The sequence below is a fragment of the Epinephelus moara genome, chromosome 15 (assembly GCF_006386435.1).
Source record: "Epinephelus moara isolate mb chromosome 15, YSFRI_EMoa_1.0, whole genome shotgun sequence".
NCBI classification, from domain to species: Eukaryota; Metazoa; Chordata; class Actinopteri; order Perciformes; family Serranidae; genus Epinephelus; species Epinephelus moara.
In genome coordinates, this window is record NC_065520.1 from 16,031,778 (window position 1) to 16,053,803 (window position 22,026).

Consider the following 22,026-nt stretch of genomic DNA (forward strand, 5'->3'; position numbering starts at 1 on the left):
GCCTCAAGTTCGGCATTTTGATTGTCACCGTCTTGTTTTTTAGAGCCAAAAGTGACCACATTTGGCCAAGAGGTAGCCTCATAGCCACATAGTTAAACATTTTCAGAAGCAACTGTGTGACAGAGAAAAAAAAAAATCACCTGTTGTCATGACGACACCTGCCAGTACTTTCCGTCTGGTGTGTGGAGATGTGAAGTTGTCCGTCAGTTCGCTGAACTTGTCGACCACCAGGCGGGAGACGGCATCTGCCAGGACCTGAGGTGGCACCCAGACAAATGTTTGACAATGAGATGAAGCAAAATGGCAGAATGACAAAAGTTAGGTCGAACCTCTGAGTGTGAGCCACACTGACTCTCATCATCAGATTTTTTGTAATACAAATATGGGAAGACAACAATGCCGACATGTGATAAAAGAAAGTGAAAGCTCCTCTTATCTGCACTGAAGCTATTATTGAATATTTCAATTAGGAATGCTGCGCTGGTGTGAATGACAGGCAGGGATCTGAGCAGCTTAAAACAGTCAAATCCTCTGCTTCACTGACTGCTCTGTGAGTTAAGCAGAGTGACTTGGACGGGCCGCTATAATGAACAGCAGTGTTTGAATAGCACTCAGAGGGTGATGGTAATTAAGATAGCGGCTTTGTTATCAGTGTGCAGGGATTACAGGTAGGGATTAGTTTATGAGTAAATAGATTCTCAGTGTATTGAGCTTGTTTCTCCTGTCGCCGTCTCCATCTTCAATCACACTTTGGCAGGTTGGTCACAAGCGGTGACATTTGTAGACGAGTCTTTCATTAGACTACAGAAATATAACAAGGAAGTGTTTACAGCATACTTTCAGACGCCTTTCAGGCTTTAGCTTTTCTCAAAAAACCTTACACCGATCAGCCAAAACATTAAAACCACTGACAGGTGAAGTGAGTAACATTGATCATTTTGTTACAATGCATTGTTCTGCTGGAAGACCTTTGGTTCTGGCATTCATGTGGACGCTACTCAACACCCTAAACCCACCCAAACACTGCTATGGGCTAAGTAACCCCCCCTAAAAAGGTCATACCTTAAGTACATTGCAATGCTATCCTTAACTCTGTTCATTTTTATTACTTTGTTATATCTTTAACAAGAAAGAGATGAACATGGTAAAGCAAGCAACAAAATAATCGAGCCTTTCAACTTTGTCAGTGCTTACCTGTGGCAGGTGAAGCTGCAGTCCTTCTCTGGGAATAGGCTGTCTCGATGGAGCCTGATCCAGCTGCATGTTAAACAGAGCGGACAGAGCAGCCTGAGCAGCCCGGGCCTTGGCCAGCTTCTTGTTCCGCCCAGAACCCTGGAAATTCTGAGCATCTACTGTCACTGACATGACAAAGTTCTTGGCATGGCTCTCCCCGCTCTCTGACACAAAGTCGTACTTGAGGCCCGGCCGCAACTCGTTGAGGATCATGACAGGATTCTTGCCACTTGTAGGGGAGATGAAGGTGGAGGGGGCTGGAGGTAAGGGGGCCTGGACCAGGTTTGGGATAGGGGAGGGTAGTAGTGGGTACTCTATTCCCAATGAGCTGAAGGAACCGTTACTGTTGGATGCGAGGTAAAACGGGTCATCTACAGGAGTTGATGATTCAAAGGCATTAAAGAGCATGTCCGGAAAGTCAGCCTGGTCCGAGGTGAAGTCTGTGTGAACGGACAGAGTCCGGCCCATGGCCATATGGGCTTCTGATGCATTGGGGAACTGGACGAAGGAGCGCAGGGCCTTCTCTGCTGCATTCAGCTTGGCCTTCTTCTTGGTAGGACCTGAACCCTCGAAGAGCTGCCCGTTTACCTCCACAGTCATAACAAAGACAGGCGCATGGACCGGCCCGGTCTGAGACAGCAGTCTGTACTGCAGCCCTGGCTTGATCTCATTCAGCTGCATTAGAGCATTCTTAGGTAGAATGGGCCCAGGGACTTTCTTACGCTTCTTGGGCCTGTACTTGGAATGTGCATGCCCATTATTGCCCTCCTCTAAGGGACGTTTCCTCCCACCCCCAGCACTCCCATTGGGGAGTTGAGCAGCCTCAGCTGCAACCCCTTCTTTGGAGAAGAGGTTGTCCAAGTTCCGATTTTCCTTAACATCTGTGCTGCATGAACCTGCGGTGCCCAGAAAGAGTAACTTACAATGCCTTCGTTGCAGGATCTTGTAAATGCAAAATTTAGAGATTCCTTTACCTCTCTTTGCAACTGAACGAGTGATGTGTGTTCCTTAATCAATACTTACGTAGCGACATTATAAAAACATAGTGGCAGTAAATTATAGCGGTAAAAGTGTGTTTTAAACACATTTATGACAATACAAATGTTACACATAATTAGGATGAAATTATTGTCCAAGCAATCTGCCTTAAATATCAATTAGCATTAAAGGCAAACAAATAAGTTGCTGCTATTTGTTGCAGCTGTATAGACAAAATCTGGACAATCTTTTGAGAACACAAATCACCGGACCCTGTTAACAAAGCTGATGGAACTTAATGTAAATTTCCATTTATAACATCCTCCAGCAAAAGCTCGATAGGTTACTCCTTTTGGTGCTCAGGACAGAAAACAATCCTATAAATTGCAGGTTTAGACGGGTTGTGGGGAGAGATGGGGGTGCAAACAAGGATGTCAACGTTTCCCAAAATAATTCTGTACTTCAACTGAGCCTGAAGAAGAACACCAGAGAAAATATATTAACTTTTTGATTGATCAGACAGAAAACAAGCAGCGTCAGTACATTACAATAAAAGCTGTACCTTGTCAACCACAGTTCAGGCACTGCATCCAGTACAGTTTAGCTTGTCCCCAAAATGTTTCTGCAGCTGACCAATAGGACGCGACAGTGCTTCCAAGGAAGAGCGTGGCCCGGTAGAGATTTGGACATAAATGAAAGAGCATCTGTCTGATTGTCATAAAACCTGTTGGTAATCTTTAATGCAGGCGTCCAGAACTGTCAAAGGTCTTGACTCTACCCAGCTTTCAAGTCTTAAACGTCCATGCTGGCTTGAAACCCAGAATTGCCGCTTGCAGCTAGATTTCTATTACTACTTTTACTTAAGTAAAAGATCAAAGTACGTCTTCAATCACTGGTAAATTCCAGTGTTTGAATCACAGCATAGCTTTCAGGGTAGCCCCATTTTTGGGGGGTTGGGAGGGGACTAAACACATGCACGCAAACCTTACTTGGTGTTGAGGAGCTGCACATTTAACACCACTTGACAACGCGAAGGCTTGGCGGTTCACTAATTTCGGACCCTACCTACACCCTTTCAGCACAGTAGACTTACTATGGTTTAGGTGTCTTGAGTGAAATAATAACTGGACATAGGTTTTAACCCAGTTGCCTTTATTCTCCATCAAACAAACTGCCTACAAAGATTTCGTAAGGGATTAGAGGGCATTCAAAAATGGATATGGTTCATGATCAAATGCAACAGAACCCAATCCCTAACAAACTGTCATTATAAGCCAAGTTCAGCATAATGCATTCCAATACGACATGAACATGAGTTCGTCCGTAACCAGTGTGCAGTGCCTGGAGAGAGTTGAATTCCGCATTCAGTCACAGCCCGTTGACGACTCTAAGCAAAGTAAATAACAAGCATGCAAGAGGAGGCCGGAACTCAAACATGAAAAACACAATAGCAGATAATGCCCTGAGCAACAAGAGGGGGAGAATGATTATAGGTCTGTTGGGGACCAGGGAACATATTGTTATTGTCACTGTAGTGAAACAGCCAGTGCTGCGGCTCAGCAAGCAAAAATAGTCACTCGAAGCAGAAACAGAAATTCTCTTCATTAGACTGAGAAGTGAATCCATTGGGTGCTTCCAACTGCAAGGTCAACTGTCCATGGGTGTCAATGTTTTTTACCATGTCCAATTGTAATGTCAGTGCTGAATATGTTACCTGGCATTGAATACTTAAGTTCTTCCATGACTTTCTGTTTAAAATTTTAGCAAACAGCCCTTGAACAACCTTGAGCACGTTCGTCATCAGTCTGCGATCGACTCTCCCTACACTGTCAGGCATAATCCACATTCTCTCCCAACTGCTTTCACTTTGGCTTACACACAGAACAGGGCCAGGATTACTGCTGTGTGCACGCAAATAAAGCTGTGTTTAAAGAGGTCCATCAGTAAGCGCTGGGCAAAGCATCTGCAGGCCAAATCACAATGCTAAATTGGCCATCTGGTTCATGTCTTAGAGCACACAGACTCCTTTCAGCCTACCTGACAAACAGCCAGATTCACTTCTTTTGAAATTGCTGTCTCGGCGTGATGCTACAAACCACAAATCAACTTTCATAACCAAAAAGAGGCGTCAGATAAAAGTAAAGCTTTGTGCTAATTTGATTTTCTTTGTCCTGCATATTAACCTGACTTAGAACCTTTCTACATCCATCTTTTCCATAAAATCCCATTGAGACTTATCAAGGGTCAGGCGGTTTTAGGGCTGAAACAGACCTACGTTCCAAATCCAAAGGTGGCTCTCAGGGGGCTTTATGGAGCTTATATGTTGAGAGCAAGGGGACAAGCTCTGAATTTGCCATCAAAATAGACTGAAATCTCACAGTAGATACACCCTGACCCCAGGATTAAGCTCTGATCCTGCCTCCTGAGCCGGCCAAAAGGAATTGGATGGTGCATTTTCAAGGACGGACGGAGAGGCATACAATGCACCAGAGATATTTAAGCTCAAGAGTCTGTATTGTCTTTACCTATATGCATGCATGTCATACACAACCTGGACATACACCAAGATTCATAATTCTCAGGCACAGAAAAAGTTAATTAAACTTTTATCTACAATTGGAGTAAATGCTTATGGATCAGATCAGAAATCAATGTCTTGGTACCGCTAGAAATGGATAAATTGACTCACTCATGCTTTTTACTTCGTCCCCCTCTGCAGAGAGCAGCCTTTGTTGGTTTCGAGTCAGTCGATCTCCTGCTCGACCTAAAGGAGACACAAAGTTGACAAAGTTCAGTCAGAGACACTTTCATCAAAGAAGTGATCCACTTATAGCAAATGACGTACAGTTAGATTTAGCGGGAAAGGCTCTGCTCTCTGAAGTAATCAGAATCAATCTCACCTCATTAATACATATGTGAACATTAAATCTTACTTAAATTAAATGAACAAAGCCCAGAAGTATAGCACATTAGCAGCAGGCTGTGGTGGTGGTTGGGGTCAGTCTGTTCTCATTCCGAAATCGTCAAATGCCACTGCTTTGTCATTGATTTCGGCATCAGACACCGAAGCCAAAAGTCACCTTTCACGGTGGTATGATACGCTGCTGTGCAGTGTCAGTGTCATCTGTTGGTAATCACATTATATAAGGAGCTGTAAAGTCCCTATAGGGTGGGTAGAAGGGGTTGTAAATGAGTTATTGATCAGCTGGTGGCAAAGCAGTTGATGCCAATCAGCTAATAAAAGCGTGACATGATCGGACATTTTTAATGAATGTGTACTGCATCATCAGGACCGATGTCGGGAAATCATTTCCTATGACTGACAGAAGTTTAACAGCACTTTAATGCCTCTGAAGTGTACATTAATGTTCTCTGGTGACACAAAGAAATAAGTATTATTAGACTGTATTTGGCTGCATATTGTGACTAATAATAAAGCTAAATACAGTTCAGTCAGGACCACTTTGTCAAAAATAATCTTTATTTACTTGCACAAGTTATATTACATTTGGCGGCGTGCTTTTCCACGCGCTTGCATGGAAAGCCTGAGGCGGGAAGAGCACACCTTCCTGCCCTTCATGAGCCATTATGAACGGCTGTAGCAGGGAGCGCAGCAGCAAAAGAAACCCAGATAGAGCAGAGAAAACAGCATGACAGGAGGAGCTGGGGTGGAGGTGGGAAGCAGCAAAAGGGGCCAGGCTAGAGCTGTTTAAATAGCGCGCTCTGAATGCAATTTTCCAATAGGAGCAAAGGGGCAGTCAGCTGAGCCATCAGCTGATTGAGGATTGCTTGCTTGCCATTGACAGCTAATTTAGAGCTTGACGTCGTGGCCTGCCAGAACTAACGCTACGCTTGATTAACTTATTTAGCTGAAAAACCATAAAAATGTTCATAAAGACAAAGGGCAACAAACCAATGCACTAAAAGAAATGTGCTCATTGCTAACCAGCCCGGCAGAGAAAACAAACACTCAGTGGCAGATGAAACCGAGTTGCTGCTGAAAACATTAACATTCAGCAGACACCACCCGCCTGAGCAGCCTTTTGAGACTGACACATTTGACTAACTGTCATCTTCTAACAGCTTTTTATTCATTCCATATAACACGCCGAACATTTAAAAATGAAAACTTGAAGTTCTGCAAATGAGAGGTAAAAACAAAATCACAGTCAAGCTGATGGTGAAGATTTAAAGTTAGCAGTATCATATAAAAATGCTATCAACGACATTTGAAACAAGGTCTGATGAAGAGACACTTCCTTGTTTGCAATTTGACCTCACAAAGGGAAACAACGACCTACATCATGCCATTATAGTCAACATCTTATAACAAATCCAACACTGACATTCCCCTGCTTGAATCAATCCATCCCTGTTCCCTCAACAACCTCCCTTTCTCATTTGTCACAACTCATCACCCCTCTTCTTCACCCCTCCACCTCCACCCTGCCCTAAGCTACTCCTGTCAAACAGAGGTACTCGTCTCGCAGGCCGATAAGAGACACTGAGCTGCCATTATTTCCACCGGTCTAATCAGGAAACTGTCACTCAGCATGCCGGCTCTGGACATAAATAAACAAACTGAGACCAGCAGAAAATGCGCAATAATTATGGTTGATTTGCAGAGATGACGGCTGTGTGGTTACACTCTGCGGGTCAGCTGTGGTGCGTGAGGATACGCAGGGATCCAACTGGCTATGAGTTTTTAGACAAACCCTGGTGGATGGGGACAGAACAGAACAGATCAACATGATAAATTAACAGTAATCCGTGTGACACAATGAGACAGAAATTTCAGATTTAGACAGACACCGTTCGTATAAAACTATGGGTGGGTATCTGCACTAGAAGCTCAGAGAAGCGTGTAAGACTACGACTCTGATTCCTGGTCTCAACTCTGGGTTGTCAGGGTTTTGAATAACTAATAAACTTATTATTCATGTCTTAGACTTGACAAAAAGAAATGTAATGATACAACAGTTATAGTAGCTGTGACTGTAAATGGACTTAATGGGTGGAGTGCTTCTTCAACAGGTCTCGAAACCAATAAAAAATCTCATTCTAACAACACGAATCCACAGTACAGTCTTCATGTTAAAACAGAGAACTTAGTTGAAGCCATTCAGCCAGAACCGAATTCTCTAAGCTGCTTAGACTCAATCCATTGACGAACTTTAAAGGTGTCAAAACCTTTTCACAGTTTTGCACCATTTATACCTGTAATATGTCAGTGTTGAGCCTATTTCACGAAATTCTGTGATGCTGTGTTGTTTTTGTTTCTGAGGGAAATCCATTTATAGAAATTGTTGCCTCACAATGTTTGCTACAGACAGCTACAAATGAGAAGACCTCAATTAGACCCGATGAAATAGCTAATCAGCTTTCCTCTGGAAGAAGAACAGAGCAAACTCCACGGCAATGGGATTGACAGGAAAGGCTTCACACTTGGTCTGTATAATCGGTCCTCTGTTGGCAGATATGGCCTCCTGCCCTGCTGCCACTCAGCTGTGCGGCTCCAAACATTAGAAATGACAATGTTATCAGGCTTCCCTGGCTCCATTGTGTGAGACGGGTGGAAGGAGAACAGGGCTTAGGTTGCCTTTCTCAAGATAATAGAGGAAGAAAATGAACTGAGAGGAAGCAAAATGTCAACAAATGTAGTTATCAGGAAGGCCTGTCACAGAAACAGAAACTTTGGAGGGTTGGAATATTGCATTATGCTCATTCAAGAACCTAGTTTACCTCATTATCGACTGTCTGCCTCGTATGTTATGGTGACTTGCTGCCATTTGCTACAGAACGCGATTTATCTGATGCAGACACTGTTTCATATGCACAGTTTCATACATAAATACATATGGAACACTACTTGTTGAGCGGTAACACAAAGCGCCATCAACAAATTGAAAAGAAAATGAGATTGTGGAGGATAAACCGCCGGCAGGAATGGAAAGTGGCACATATATTAAAGGAATCCGTGGCCCGCCATCCATGTCGTTTATCAGACAAGCGGTGGAAAATAAATAAAAATCTATTTACGCCCGCCTACTCCCACACTCTGACACACTCCTGCCTCCGATCATGCATCGCAGCACACTCACCACACCAGCCCTAAACACATTCACACACTGAGCAGAGACGGCAGATGCTGTGTACATTTAAACAAGGCGAGGAGCCGGCACAGGAGAAAATCAACCAATAAATTTGAATTATTAACCCTTTAATGTTACTTCAAATCAATTTTTCTACCTGTTACACGGTATATCTAAAATCTTCAGGGCCCAGTTGTTCAAAAAAGACCAAAGAGAAGAAGCAGAAATCATTTTTGTGTAATATGGACAACTGTTTGGGGGATTTTTTTATGGGTACCAAACACATTTTTCTTAAATTTACCTTACTGAAAGGCCTAACAGGTTGCCTAATGTCTACTTTATCACCCTAACAGTTAAACAAATCATGTGTAAAATATAAATAAACCTATATCTGTGATCTATTTTAAAGTTTTATTCCGTTTTGTTCCTGAAATCCAGCCTGAATCGAGCCTTCTGCTGGGATCAGGATCATTCTGATTTTTTTGGACCAAAGGTATCCAACACCAACTGAAGGTTTGATCTGGATCAAAACCAATATTGGATTACCTGATCTAATTTGATCGGATTAGATGCAAAATCCTTTTTTGATTTTGAACAACCTATTTTCAAGATTCGATCCAAACCGATATCCAACATCTGATCAGATTACGTCTGAACAACTGGGCCCTGGTTTCTAGGAACAAGGACGAACTCTGTAGCAAAGCCTCATTAAGACCAGAGATTCAAGTAAGGCTTTGGATGATTCATTGTTATAAATAGGCAAAAGCATGCTAAATCAATTGGTCTTAGTTTGTTGCAAACTCCTGGGGAAGAAATTAAAATAATACACATCTGTAGACACGTCAGAAACACCACCTCTAGGAGCCTGTGTTAGTCTCACGGAAGTAGCCACCGAGCCGACAGTGATGAATGGATTCTGGAGCCTTTTTCTAGAGCTTGAGGTGAGTAACAATCACAGCCCAAACAAGGGAAAACAACTGCAAACAGCTGTCAAAGGACTTTCCAAGTGGCCTAATGCAGATTGATCGATCCGGAGGAGAAGCAGACAGCAAAGACGGCCTCAAACATATGATGCAGACGAAAAAAGAAAAAAAACAACTTTCTTGAACATTGCCAGCAGCACAGTCCTTTTCTCACACACAAACTCCATTTTCTCCCCATGAAATGACATTTTGAGACGTGCAGAAATTGGAGCCTGACGGACCGGGGTGTGACATATTGATAGGGCAGGGAGAGGTGATGAGATGGTGGATGAGAGGGGACAGAGACGAGGAACCTGGACACATTGGAAGGAAGTTTCTGGTTCTATCGCACAGTCACATCAGGTTGTTTGTCCTTTACTAAATTCTAATATAGGGCTAACATTCCTTAACTGCTCTAAATCAAATAAGAGGATGTGCAGTTTGGTATTGTACCAGAATGTAATTTAAATGTAGTTCAACTTTGGCAAAAAAAAGAACATTGGTTGATCTTTTCAGCCTGAAAGGTACAAAGAAAAAGCTCATTAACTGGATTCTCTCTGGAAGTTTCCCTTTTAAATTCACTTAACTTTTCACAGGCCTCTGGAGCTGGATGGAAATGTGACATCTGTGGAAGATTACAAGAAAATCAACAGAATTTGCCGACTGCTAATCGTGATTTCACTGTCACTGACGAACTTCCAATGTCGGAATAAAGTCAGGAGAGTTTTGCCAGAGTAGAGGTGCGCTCTTGTGACCTTGAATATTTGGTGTAAGGTGATCATGCAACTCAGTCCGAGCTGTCTTGAAGGGATACTTTGCCAATATTCAGTCAACATTATGTCACAATGTGGGTAGTATGTGTCAATGAACTATAGTAAAATTCACTGCACCTTACCAGGGACCGGAGTCCTAGGTTTTGAGCTAGCTCTGGGGCTGTTGCTTGAACTACAGATTGAAATGCCCATCACCTATGCTGCCACCATGAGCAAAAAGAATAAAGAAGTGGATCAAGAGAGAGACCGTCCTCTCTCACTCTTAAACTCAGACCAAACAATGAAATGTACAGTTTGCATAAAGCCTCTTTCAAAATAAACACACTCAGTCAGTACCACACTGCCAATTTTTTCCTTCAACAACAAATGTACGTGGTTACGTTCAGTCAACATGTGGTTGGTTTGGGTTTAGGCAACAAAAGCACGTGGCTGGGTTTAGGAAAAAAGAACCGGGTTTGGCTTACCAATCTTACAGGAAGCAAACACCTGCTTCCTGGGTAAATGTTGGTGGTTGTTGGACCCGGCCCAACTTGGACTTCTGCCCCCTTAACTTAGCGTTGTTGTCCCGCCGTGTTTCCCCCTGACACTGCCGGGTGCCGTTACACAATAACCGCCACTGGCCATGTATCATGCCAACATGAACAGATGGATTTTAGGGTGTTAGTCCTGTGTATGTTTGACCCATCCACTGCCCTTATCTCCTCCCTATGCAGATTTTGTCACCTGACTTCCTCCTTTGCTCAGAACAACTACAGCCACTAGAGGGCGCTACCAAGTGGGTTGTAAAAAGCTGCTTGTACAAATGACCTCTGGGGTTGTTTTTTGAAGGCAAGTCGGTCTCATTTAATTTATTTGAAGTTACCTAATTTCACTGTGGTTTGCAGTGATGTGAGGACATAACAGTGACTACAGGTCACACTGAGGAAATGAAAAATGACATCAATACAAAGAAAATGAAAGCAGATCCATCCTCACATTAATTCATTTTGTCTTACTCCTCTGTCACTGGTCGTTTGATGCTACTATAACGACGTCATGAAGACTAACCCTCTAAATGCTGTAATGATAAAAAGATGTTGACGGTAACTTCCTGTGTCTCTGCACGTCAGGGAAACTTTGGTATACAGTGTTAAAACATCCAGCTGTCACACCAGCACTGCTACAGAAGAGAAGCCCCTCATTGCTTCCCAAGGACACTCGCAGGCTTCAGCCATCTTTCTAACATTTTCACAGAGACTCTGTGAAATCTTTATGACGGCTTTAATTTGCTGTGTGGCCCTGGCAGTAGCTGGAGGGGCAGGGCGAATGCTGTATCAATTCCACACGCTAATGTGACTCACTTAACCAACAGGGCTTCTACGCAGACCACCGCACAGCTCACCCTCCCCTCTCAGAGACATTTGTGCTGCTGACAGCAGACTATTCAAACCACTGTAGTCCTCTCTCCACTGGGGGCCAAGGAGACGTGCCAGCCTTCCTGAAGGTAAAGCAATTAAGTGGATTATCTCCTTCCATACTGCACGGGAGACGGGGAGAGAGAATGCTTGGATAGCGTATTGTAAATGAAGCCTCAGGGCCAGCCACCACAGGACTCATTTATATGACATGAAATGAAGCTCATGTGTTTAGCTCAAGGTCATCTGAGGTGGACGTTGCCTGGAAGTGAGCACTGGACTCTTCAAAGATACACAAAGATATCTGTGACAGCACAGATGTGTCAAATGTTTAGCTTTGTGAATCGGACCTACGGGGACAGCCTAGACGTTAAGTCAGAATTTAATTATCTTACACGGAATTACCAAAGAATATTAAAGTGGCTCAGTAACTACCTTAAAAATAGACATTAATATCTGCAAACAAATAATACTAAGTCTGACTTGTTGAGCGTTATATGTGGGGTTCCACAAGGATACGTGCTGGGTCCCAAATTCTTTATATTGTACAAACGTAAATCATAGCTGTAATGTGTCCAAATTGTTTAAATTACTTTTGTTTGCTGATGATATGACTTTGTATTGTTCCGGTAAAAACCTTGAGCAGCTTCTGGCAATAATCAAGTACAAATTACAATAGGTATTATTAAAATGGAGGGAGTATATGAGAACAAATTTTTCGGAGTTGTCATAGATCACAAACTTTGCTAGAAACCACATATTCATTAGACAAAACCAAAATATCAAAGTCCGTCAAAATATTGAACAAAACAAAATACATTCTTAGCTTAAATTCAATACAAATATTGTATCGTTCTTTTATACTTCCATACATTACTCGCTGTGCGGAGGTTTGGGGAAAAACGCAAATCACAAATGTTTGTCCAATGTATGTCCATTTGTGGAATGGTTTAGAAATGGAAATGAAAGTGTGTAATACAATAGATTTAAAAAAAATATTTAAACTTAAGATGATAAGAAATATAAAACTTCACATATATACTTAGTTTCTGTTTCTTTCTTTCATTGCTAGGTATAACTTAAAGGGAGCTGACAAAAATAATGAATGTTAAAAGGGTAGCTTTAATAAGCCAAGACTACAAGCCGGTCATGTTTTGTTTTATCCTTTGTTTTTAATGCTAAAAAACCATTACCTTAATATTTATTTTTTGTCTATCTACTGGTGTATTTGAGTTTTATAAGTTAGAAAATTACCGTAACCATCACATGATGTCATAAAACAGTTAGAATCACACATCCATGTATTCATGCCAAGAAATCATTATCCTTTCGAAGAAATCATGTTGCGTTTCTTCAATTCCCTACCATGATTACAGAATGTTTTTTTTCATACACATGACATTTAAGAAATCAGAGAGCTGACAGAAAGCCAATTACTTTTATTTAACACACTGATTGGGCCTCGCTGGTCTTTGATATTTTCCATTTCTTTCACACTGTCACCCTAACCTAATCTTGACAGAGCCAAGGTGCAAACATACAGTGACTGGATATAAAATATAAATAATGAACATTAAGGGCAGGTTTCATGTTTGAGTGTATCAGATATTCTATTGATGGACAAAATGGTAAAAAAGCTTTCTATTATGTGACTGCAGCTGTGAATGCTTCCATGTCGCAGTAAGATATTTCCCTGTCCGCCTCAGGTATCTTCGCTGTCTTTTTTTTTTTTGCAGCTTTGCCAGTTTATTCCCCCCTTCCTTCCCCACTGTTCCCCTGGCACACATTCTTATTTTCATTTAACGCTATCACAGGTAGCCTGGGCCTCCTGGGCCTGAAAATTGCTGCTGACTACATGCTTGGGAAAGCTGTGCTCGTGGTGGCATGTCTCCAACTGGGACATGGAGACATGCATGCTGGGGGACCAGTAGAGCGGGAATGTTTTCCCATAGCACTACATCTCCTTACAGTGGTAATTTTGCTACTGTGGTTTGGCAAATGGAAAATAAATGTAATAAAATAAGCTCTTGCTGAACTGAGACGTCTGTGGACGATAGTGTTGTTTTCTTTCTAGTCATAAGTGGACAACCCACTCTATGGCACCCCAAACAGACAGATTCACCGTAGATGACCCAAGCTAATGGACAAATGATTATGAGTGCTGTCTGCAGATGCGGCAAAGTTTGTAAAAAAAAGAGGTCTAAAGATCCAACAGTACCCGTTAAAGCACCTGGTGATCCTCCAAGAATCCCAGGCGCTACCCCATAGCAGACCATCTGAACACCGTTGGGTTTTGTGGTCGGCCAGCAACGAGTCAGAGTGGCGCCAGTTCGATGAAGATGTGGTTGCAGCCCTTGTTGCAACAGCGAAGGGTGATGTGGGCCAGAGGCTCAAGACAATGACCACTCTCATAATCAGTATCCCATCAGAGAGGTTTGGCGTCACATGCCACAAAGACAACCGCAGGACCAAACCCGAATTGTTGGGAAGTAAAGATCGCCCAAAGGTCACAAAGTCAACCTCTGACCAGGTGATCTGAGGTGACAGGTTGTGACTTTTGGTTGAGCCCACTCATTTTCCCTGACCGTTTTATTTTTGAGAAGGTCGGCATCAGAGATTCCAGATTCCCCCTCGCACTCACTGACCCTCCTCCACCTCATTCTCTCTGCATCACTGCCCTCGCCGCGCACAACAGATGGCTATCACTGTTCTCTCCACCCCAGTCAAGGCCGGGCCAGGTCCTCCACTATCTCTCAGAGAGAGAGAGTGGGAAAGGGGGGGGCGGGAAGCTCAGGGCTGATGTTGAATTTCACACCCCATGGCATCAGGATTAGCGAGACCAGGAGCTGATGGACAGGCAGGTGGAGGTGGAGGTGGAGGGCGGAAGGCTGGCGTTGTCTGCTGATGCCTAACAAGCAGGGCATGTCTCTGAATGCTTCACAGTTGCTGTCCGTTCTCTCAGCTGGGATGAACTTTGACAGTTAGCACATTAATGAGCATGCCATTTGGTGTGATTCCAGTGATAATCAAAGGAGGACACATGGTAACACAGATAGTGTTTTCTGTTTGTGTTCCTTGTTTCGTGTCTGATTTTACTTCCTGTCTTTGTGTGTTTTCCCGCCTGTTCTCTGCCACACCTGTCTCGTTAAGTCTTGCCTGTTCCCTGAGTCTTCCCTTCACACCTGTTCTGTATTAGTCTCGTCTGCTCCACCCTTGTTGTTCACTCCTTTTGCCCGTGTCTTCCTTCTCCAGCTGTGTCTCGTCCTTGTGATTAGTCTTCTGTGTATATATACCTGCGTGTTTCCCTTTGTCCTTGGTCAGTTCGTCTGCGTACCTTCTGCGTTCGTCATCCTGCTTTCATCCTACATCCATCCCTGGCCATTATGTCTTTTCCTGATTGTTTTTTTAGTTTGGATTTTTGTTTCTGCTCCTGGTTGGATTTTGAGTTGCCTGCCTTTTTGGAAATCCTTGAAAATTGTAACACTGCCATTGGTCAGGCAAGACAAGCTGAGTCATTGCTCAGGTCAAGGAAGTAACAAGTCACACTCACGAACTCATAGATATAAAACAACATAAGCTACACCTAGTGATGGCATGTAACTAAATACATTTACTCAAGTACTCTAAGCCCAAATCTGAGTCTTTTCATCTTATATGACTTTTGACTCCACTACATTTTAAAGGGAGAGCTACATTTATCTGACAGCTTTAGTTCCTGGTTCCTTCACAAAGTAATACATAGATTTTTAATTGTGATGTATTAGGAACAATGTTGAGGTTAAACAAACAAACTAACATTGTGAAGGGGTGAGTTTGGACTCTGGCTCATTGTGACAGTGTTTCTCACTATTTTCACTGTTTTTACAAATCAAATTTATCGATACATGGAGATAATAATCAGCAGATGAATCCATGATTAAAATACTTATTAGTTTATTGTTCAAAATGATCACTGATTATACTTACATACTTTTACTTAGGTAACATTTTCAGGGCTTTTGCAGTGCAAATATTAAATAGAAAAGTTGTTTTGAGTCACCTGTCTCAAATCAAGCACTCAAGTCATACCAAGTCAAAGTCTAGTTGAATCTTTAATGAGGTCAGTAAAGTCTCAAGTCATCAAATTTGCTACTGGAGCCTTACTCAAAATTTTGGGTGTGTAATTTTCGAGCAGATGCCTGAGCCAGAGTAAGAAGAACACAAAGTTTTCTTTGCAAATTCAGTGGAACAAAGGGTGACTAATTCTTAAAAGATAAAAATTTGTGGATGACGTATTTCTTTCAGCAACTATCACATAACTAGATTTGTAGGGAATCATCAGAGAGAACCGCTTCATGTGACTGCAGCTACTTTTGTATTTCACTAATGATTTTGAGTGTCATTTTTGTGGCTGTTCACCCTCCAGCCTCAGGGGGCAGTAATGAGCCCGTCGCACCAGAACGATACAAGACGCAGCACTCAAAAGACAAGCTGCATAAAGGGGAAACTTCTTTTGTGTGAGCAGGCAAGGTGTGTGTTTTCCTCCAGAGCTCCAGACCACAAATATTTTGTCACATTTTGCAACCATGGAGCAAACAAATATTCACTCAAATTTTGCGAATATGGAGCACCAGTGCGACTTGCAGATACTATTAATAAACAAAGCAGAGAGCTGTTAGTTTGTTTCCAGCTTCCCACTGATGTAGAGGATTTGACACCTGACAGGAACATTTCACTTGAGCAAATATGGTTCTTCTTAATTAATTCCTGATGGGATGATTTCCTGTCTGCTCCTCTGATATAAGCTGATAGCATGAGTGTATTTTAAACACAATCTCTGCACTGAATCTGCCTCAAATTAAAGGTCAATATTAGTAAAAGTGATATATGAGTCTGCCCGTCATGCTGTGGCGATGCCTCCTTTTTTACCTGTCTGATGGGGCGTTTTGATGGACAGTTTGGGCAAAGGAAGCATCAGCCGTGCTCACACCCCCCTGAGCCCTGCGGAGACTCTGGGTTATCAGCAGAGCTTCAGGCCGAAGCCTGGCTGCAGGGCGGAGGGCGGAGGGAGGAGGGGGGGGCAGTATCAACTCCTCCACATCACAAGGTGCCGGCTGTTTGCCAGACAGAGATCTGCGGCTGTGGTTTTGGGCCGACAGACACATCCCTTAGCGGCAGCGTGCCGTACACGCCTCACAGAGCACATCGGCTTATAACTCGTCTGAAATTCACTTTTGCTCCCAGTAGATTAAACTCACACTTCAGTTCATCTCACAACACCCCGCTTAGCAGGGACACGGAAATGATGGGCTTCTTACCCGCCCCGCATGTAAAGTATGTACAATGGCTCCATTTTTTTTTTACACATTAATACTGTTTACCACACTCTCCATGAATAACAGTTAGGCTAAATCGAATATTCCCGAATGGGATAAAGAGATGAAAAATCACAGTGCACCTGCTGCTTTGGCTTTTTGTGGCAATAGCTGGAATTTGAATTAATGTGAGGATTAAGTGCACTTGACTTTTGCAGTCAGTGAAAATATTAGCAGACGTTTGCAATCATGCACGGAGCAAATGAGCTGCAGAGCTGCGGTGGCGGTCTGTGCCTCGGGACTGTATCTCGAGAGCAACCACATGCTTGAGCTACAGCGAGACTAAATACATACATGACTGACATTTACTCAGTGATGCTTCTGCAAAATGCTTTTCTTATTAACTGATTCATTTCACAAATATCTGGCACAGTTAGACTCAGACGTCTCAGCAAAAGTAAAACACAACTCAACGTTTGTAGACTTTGTCATGAGAGTGATAATTCATCCAGAGAGAACAAACTGTGACAACAACGACAAGAAGTGTCGCCACGGCTGGTATTGGCATCACAATTATGCAAAACGCAGTCACGAAATTTTACAATCAAAGGTTGAATTTGAAGATGGGTGTGGCCAAAGCAGAGAGAGTAGGAAGGTAGGAAATAGGGAAGCACAGCCCGTGACTATTTAGTCACATTTTGCAACCATGGAGCACCAGTGTGTTTCTAGCTTACAGTGAATAAATTCTTAATTATTCATTTTGATACATTATTTCCAGAGAATTTGACACCTTACAGGAACAGCTTGAGCAAATATGGTTCTTCCTAATTAACTTACAGGAACAGCTTGAGCAAATATGGTTCTTCCTAATTAATTGCTGCAGGGCCCCGGAGTGTGTCTATTGACTCAAATTTTGCGACCATGGAGCACCACTGCGACTCGCAAAGACTATTAATATATGAACTGGAGCGCTGTAGAGTGAGTTTCCAGCTCACAGTGGTAACAGTTTAACTAACTGCTAACTGCTTCAAAATAAAAGCACCAGTGTTTCCTCTTTGATTCATTTACACACAATAATACTTTATTATGACAGTATGAATGTGTTTATGATAAAAAGGTTCAACCCAGTCAGCTGCAGCCAGAGTACGTATACTTACTGTCATTTATAGACCATTTGTTGTATTAATGTGAAATGGTTTTAGCCCTGTACTTTAAAATACTACCTGTTTCTCTAAGCACCTCCCACTCTGATTGGCTCTCCAGCCACCCTGTAAAAAGCAGCAGGGCTTCTGTCACTACGGATTAAGTAAAGAAGAGCTGTACAACTACTGGTTGGAGCAGTCGGGGGAACTTTTCTGTTAGCAGAGTTATGTTTACATTAGCATTCTGCCATTACAGCGTGCATATTTTACTGTGTTTTCCCCCAACACATGCATTTGCACTCTAAATAAAGCATTACTGTTTAGTGATGTCTGAGTACTTTGAAGTGTTGAAGCTAATCCTCTCTCCCTGCTTCTCATTTGAACTTCAGAATTTCAATGAAATTTCTTTGTGCTTTATATTTTGGGGATTTTTATCAGTTTGGAGTGAGGGTCTATCTGTGCAGGTCTGAGATACTGGGCATCGAATATCTGACATACAGTCTAACATTTTCTTTTTATTGTGAAACCCCATGCACACTCCTCTGGTTCACTCAGGCTCCTATTGAAAGTCGTCATCTTCCTCTTAAAATAAATGTGTCACATGACCCTTCTGTGACAGGAATTTTACGTCCGTTTAACATAACGTTTTTGTTGTTCTTTGATCATTTAATTCTACGTCATATGAACATAAAAACACTGAGTACAAACTTTAAACTTAAATTTTCACTGAACTATAAAAAGATGTTGTAGCAAGCTTAGGTTTCTTGATTGCTAGAATAAGGCAGAGAAATGACTTCGGAACCAGGACGTGCTCTTTATTTCACCTCAGCACAACTTTAATTTAGACACTCTAATGCCCACACAGGCATGTTAAGTGCACAATGATAGAGTTGTTCATTAGCCTTAAACTGATTAGGTGAAAACGGCATAATAAATTGAAGTCAAATTAACGCAAAACTCAAAAATTGTTGACTTAAAGGCACTACGTGTAACAATTTCACTTGTTCTTTGAGACAAATTTTGCAGTCAAAAGTGTGTCCTAGCACATGTGTATTCACCTCCATCAGAGTATCTAAGTATGTCCGTAAGCTCCGAAATTCTCATTTACATATATATCTTGACTGGTGTCTCATCATGTACGTGCGCCATCTTGAAAATACAGGTACGTACAGGGACATACTTGAGAAATACGGAATCGCCTTTCGCGTTTCCACCTCGGTTTCCGCTTGCAGGTAGAGTGACGAAAAGCAGCAGCAAGCAGGCTAGTCACAAGTGCCGGTGCATTTGAAAAAAAAGGCAAAAAGGCAACGTGACCGGTGATTTCAAAAAACGAGGGTCAACATCGGCGTAGCCTTTCCCAGGTGGAGAGAGCTGCTGAAGGAGAATCACAGCTAACAGCGCTGCTAACAGCTGTTAGTGCTGTTAGCGGCGCTGGTCGTTAACAGCTGTTAGCGACGCAGAGAGGAGAGGTTGAGCAACTTGTGTGAGTTGTCAAAAGACAAGATGTGATTGGTTTGTTTCGATTTACACCCGTCCCAACAGTCCTACGTTGTAAACACAGCCAGCATGGTGAGGAGGGGGTTTTGTCAACTCGCGTCGCTTGTGTCTGTGTTGGATGATATGGTTTCATCAATGTTATCATAGCTTTTTGGTACACAGCAGCTACCGTTGTTGCAATACGTGTTTGAAACAGTGAGGCGCTAGCGTGCGCTATCCGTTTGAATGCAATATACGATCTCAACACTAGATGGGAGAAATTATGTCAAGCTCACAAGAGAGGCTTTGGCAAGCAGAGCTAGATGGTAAACAAACATGGCAGCACACCGGTAAGGTAAGACAACACGTTTACATGTCGTTTTCTATATGTTCTCTGACATTTATCCTAACGATATGAGGCGGTCTTTGTGGAAAAAAAGCTTGTTTAGTGGACTAACTTTGCACTTGAAGGTTGCCTGTTCACTTACGTTTTAACAGGTCTGACGCTACTATGCGCCCCGGCTGTATCTAGGCTAACGGCTAACATGCTAACTATTATTTTTATGTCACTAGTCACTTGAAACAAATTTAGGACGATAGGAGACAGGTTGAAATAAACCGAAATTTCCCTTTAACAATCTACACAATAGGGGCAGGACCTTACCACATTCAACAACAATTACAGAAAGGTGGAAGATAATTCTGCCCACGATTATTTCAATCAATCTCTTCACCCAGAGGTTGCTTTCAAATTCATTACAAATTCATCTAGGTAAAGTTTAAAATACCAATGTCTCCATTTGATCGACAAGATCAGGCTCGGGACCAATCATTCAATCAGTATGCCTCCATTACACTCTCATCAGATCCTGTCCTGGTCACAACGAATCCACAATCATAATACCAACACTCCAGTATATTCAGCTCTTCAACTGTCAACAAATGTCCAGCTTAATTTAATAAATTAGTATGAAGCTGTGTTGTGAAGCAAAAATACCTTTTAACCTGACTAAATATTAAGATTGAGATCAGAGAAAACGCTTGAATTGGAAGTATGTTTTCAGCTGGGAAAGAAAATGGAGAAAAATTGACGCTGATTCTCGAAAGAAAAATCTTTCAGCAATCAGTTTTTCCCAAACTTAAAATATATAATACATATTGTCAGATACCAGTACAATACTCTTGGATTAAAAAATTAAATTTAAATGAGATTACGTTTCATGCTCACTCTTTTTGCAGAAACTAAGAAAATAAAACTAATTCTTTTTGCATCTTTATTTTTATGATCTGTTGCTCCAGAAGCGTTCGTATCATCCTAAAGTCACACAGCAGGTACACTGAGTTGTGATTAAAACGTGTGATCAACCACAAGAATCAGGCGTCATTTACACTTTACATCTATTATCTTCATATTTCCGTGAAAAAGTTGATGCCTATGGAGCTGAAATTTAAAATCAAGCCAATATAAACATGGAAAAAGCAAACCAGTGACCAGTGAGATGAGAAATTCAACGTCAGATGCGTCAGGGATCATCACAACATAAAGTACAGAACAATCAGCTCAAGGATCATCTGACTTTAAAACAATATCGTCTGTCCATGAAGCAAAACTAACACAATCCACTTCCAAACTCATCTCGTCTTCTAACACACACACACACACACACACACACAGCAGAGCAGGTACAGTACAGAGGTATACCTTTGCGCTCGGAGCGTTTCTTCCTCCTCCTCTTGCACCTGCGGCGGATCAGGCAGTAGTAGGCTGCCGTGGTGTGAGAGCTGTCCAGCAGCAGAGCCATGGCTCGGCCTCACAGACGCTAATCTGTCCCCTCAGCTACCTTGCAGGCTCTGATGTGTTCCTCACTCTCACCCTAACGCAAAGTACAGACACAGAATGTGCCTGTACAACTTTGAACAGAGGAGGGGAGGCAGGGGAAGGGGCGGTGGAGGAGGAGGACGAGGGCAGTTAGTCTACCATGAAGCAGGCAGAGAGCTGTTGGCACATTGGCTCGCTGTGGTAAATGGCTGTCAGATAAATAGGCTGGGGTGTCTCCTGGTCTCCTCCTCCTCCCTCCTCTGCGTCCCTCTCCTCTCTCTTCGCACCCCCACCCCCCCCTCTCTCAAATCACACACTCACACTCCTCTCACACTTGGGGCTATGACAAACTTGGCAAGCGAGCGCTCTTGAAAAAATACCAAAAAGTGCCTTTTGAATATGCATGTGGCACTACATGAGACAAGTGTTGAGCTGCAAAAGTGCTCGATGCAGGACCGGAAATGCTACTTAGAAACAGTCTTTTCCACAGGTGGCAACAGAGTCAGTGAATCAATGTCAAGGTGTGCTCGAAACTACCTGTAATGGCTTTATGGTCAGAGAGACTTGTGCCTGTCCTGGGGCGGACGCCACTTTCGTATGAATCCTACGCATCGTTTGATGAATCAGACCCCTGGAGTAAAGTACAAGACACTGGGAGGGAAATAATGAGCCTCTTGAGTTGGCATGGTGGGCAGGATAGTCAATCTAATATGTGTGAGGGCACATTTATATAGAGATGGTCCACATGGAGGATAATTGTGATCAACTTCCAGAGTTGTAAAGTCCTGTTTCGGGGTTTACAGACCACGTCTGTGTCTAATAAACCCTTTAAACTCATGAAGACACAACTTAAACCAGCCTTC

At 42.6% G+C, this 22,026-nt stretch overlaps 1 protein-coding gene across 4 annotated transcripts in view; it reads right to left on the reverse strand.

Moving 5' to 3' along the window:
* The window catches only part of LOC126401760 (double-stranded RNA-specific editase 1-like), a 42,670-nt gene that overhangs the window by 4,171 nt on the left and 16,473 nt on the right, over positions 1 to 22,026 (reverse strand). For 3 of the 4 annotated variants that reach the window (XM_050063245.1, XM_050063243.1, XM_050063244.1), the window contains exons 3-5: positions 4,901 to 4,975; positions 1,195 to 2,129; positions 141 to 255 (exon numbers count right to left, since the gene is read on the reverse strand). In XM_050063245.1, the coding sequence (XP_049919202.1) occupies positions 141 to 255; positions 1,195 to 2,129; positions 4,901 to 4,904 (1,054 nt within the window). In that variant the 5' untranslated portion in view covers positions 4,905 to 4,975. Of the gene's footprint in view, positions 1 to 140; positions 256 to 1,194; positions 2,130 to 4,900; positions 4,976 to 21,046; positions 21,295 to 22,026 lie in introns of those variants that run through there. The other variant, XM_050063246.1, reaches the window with a different exon arrangement.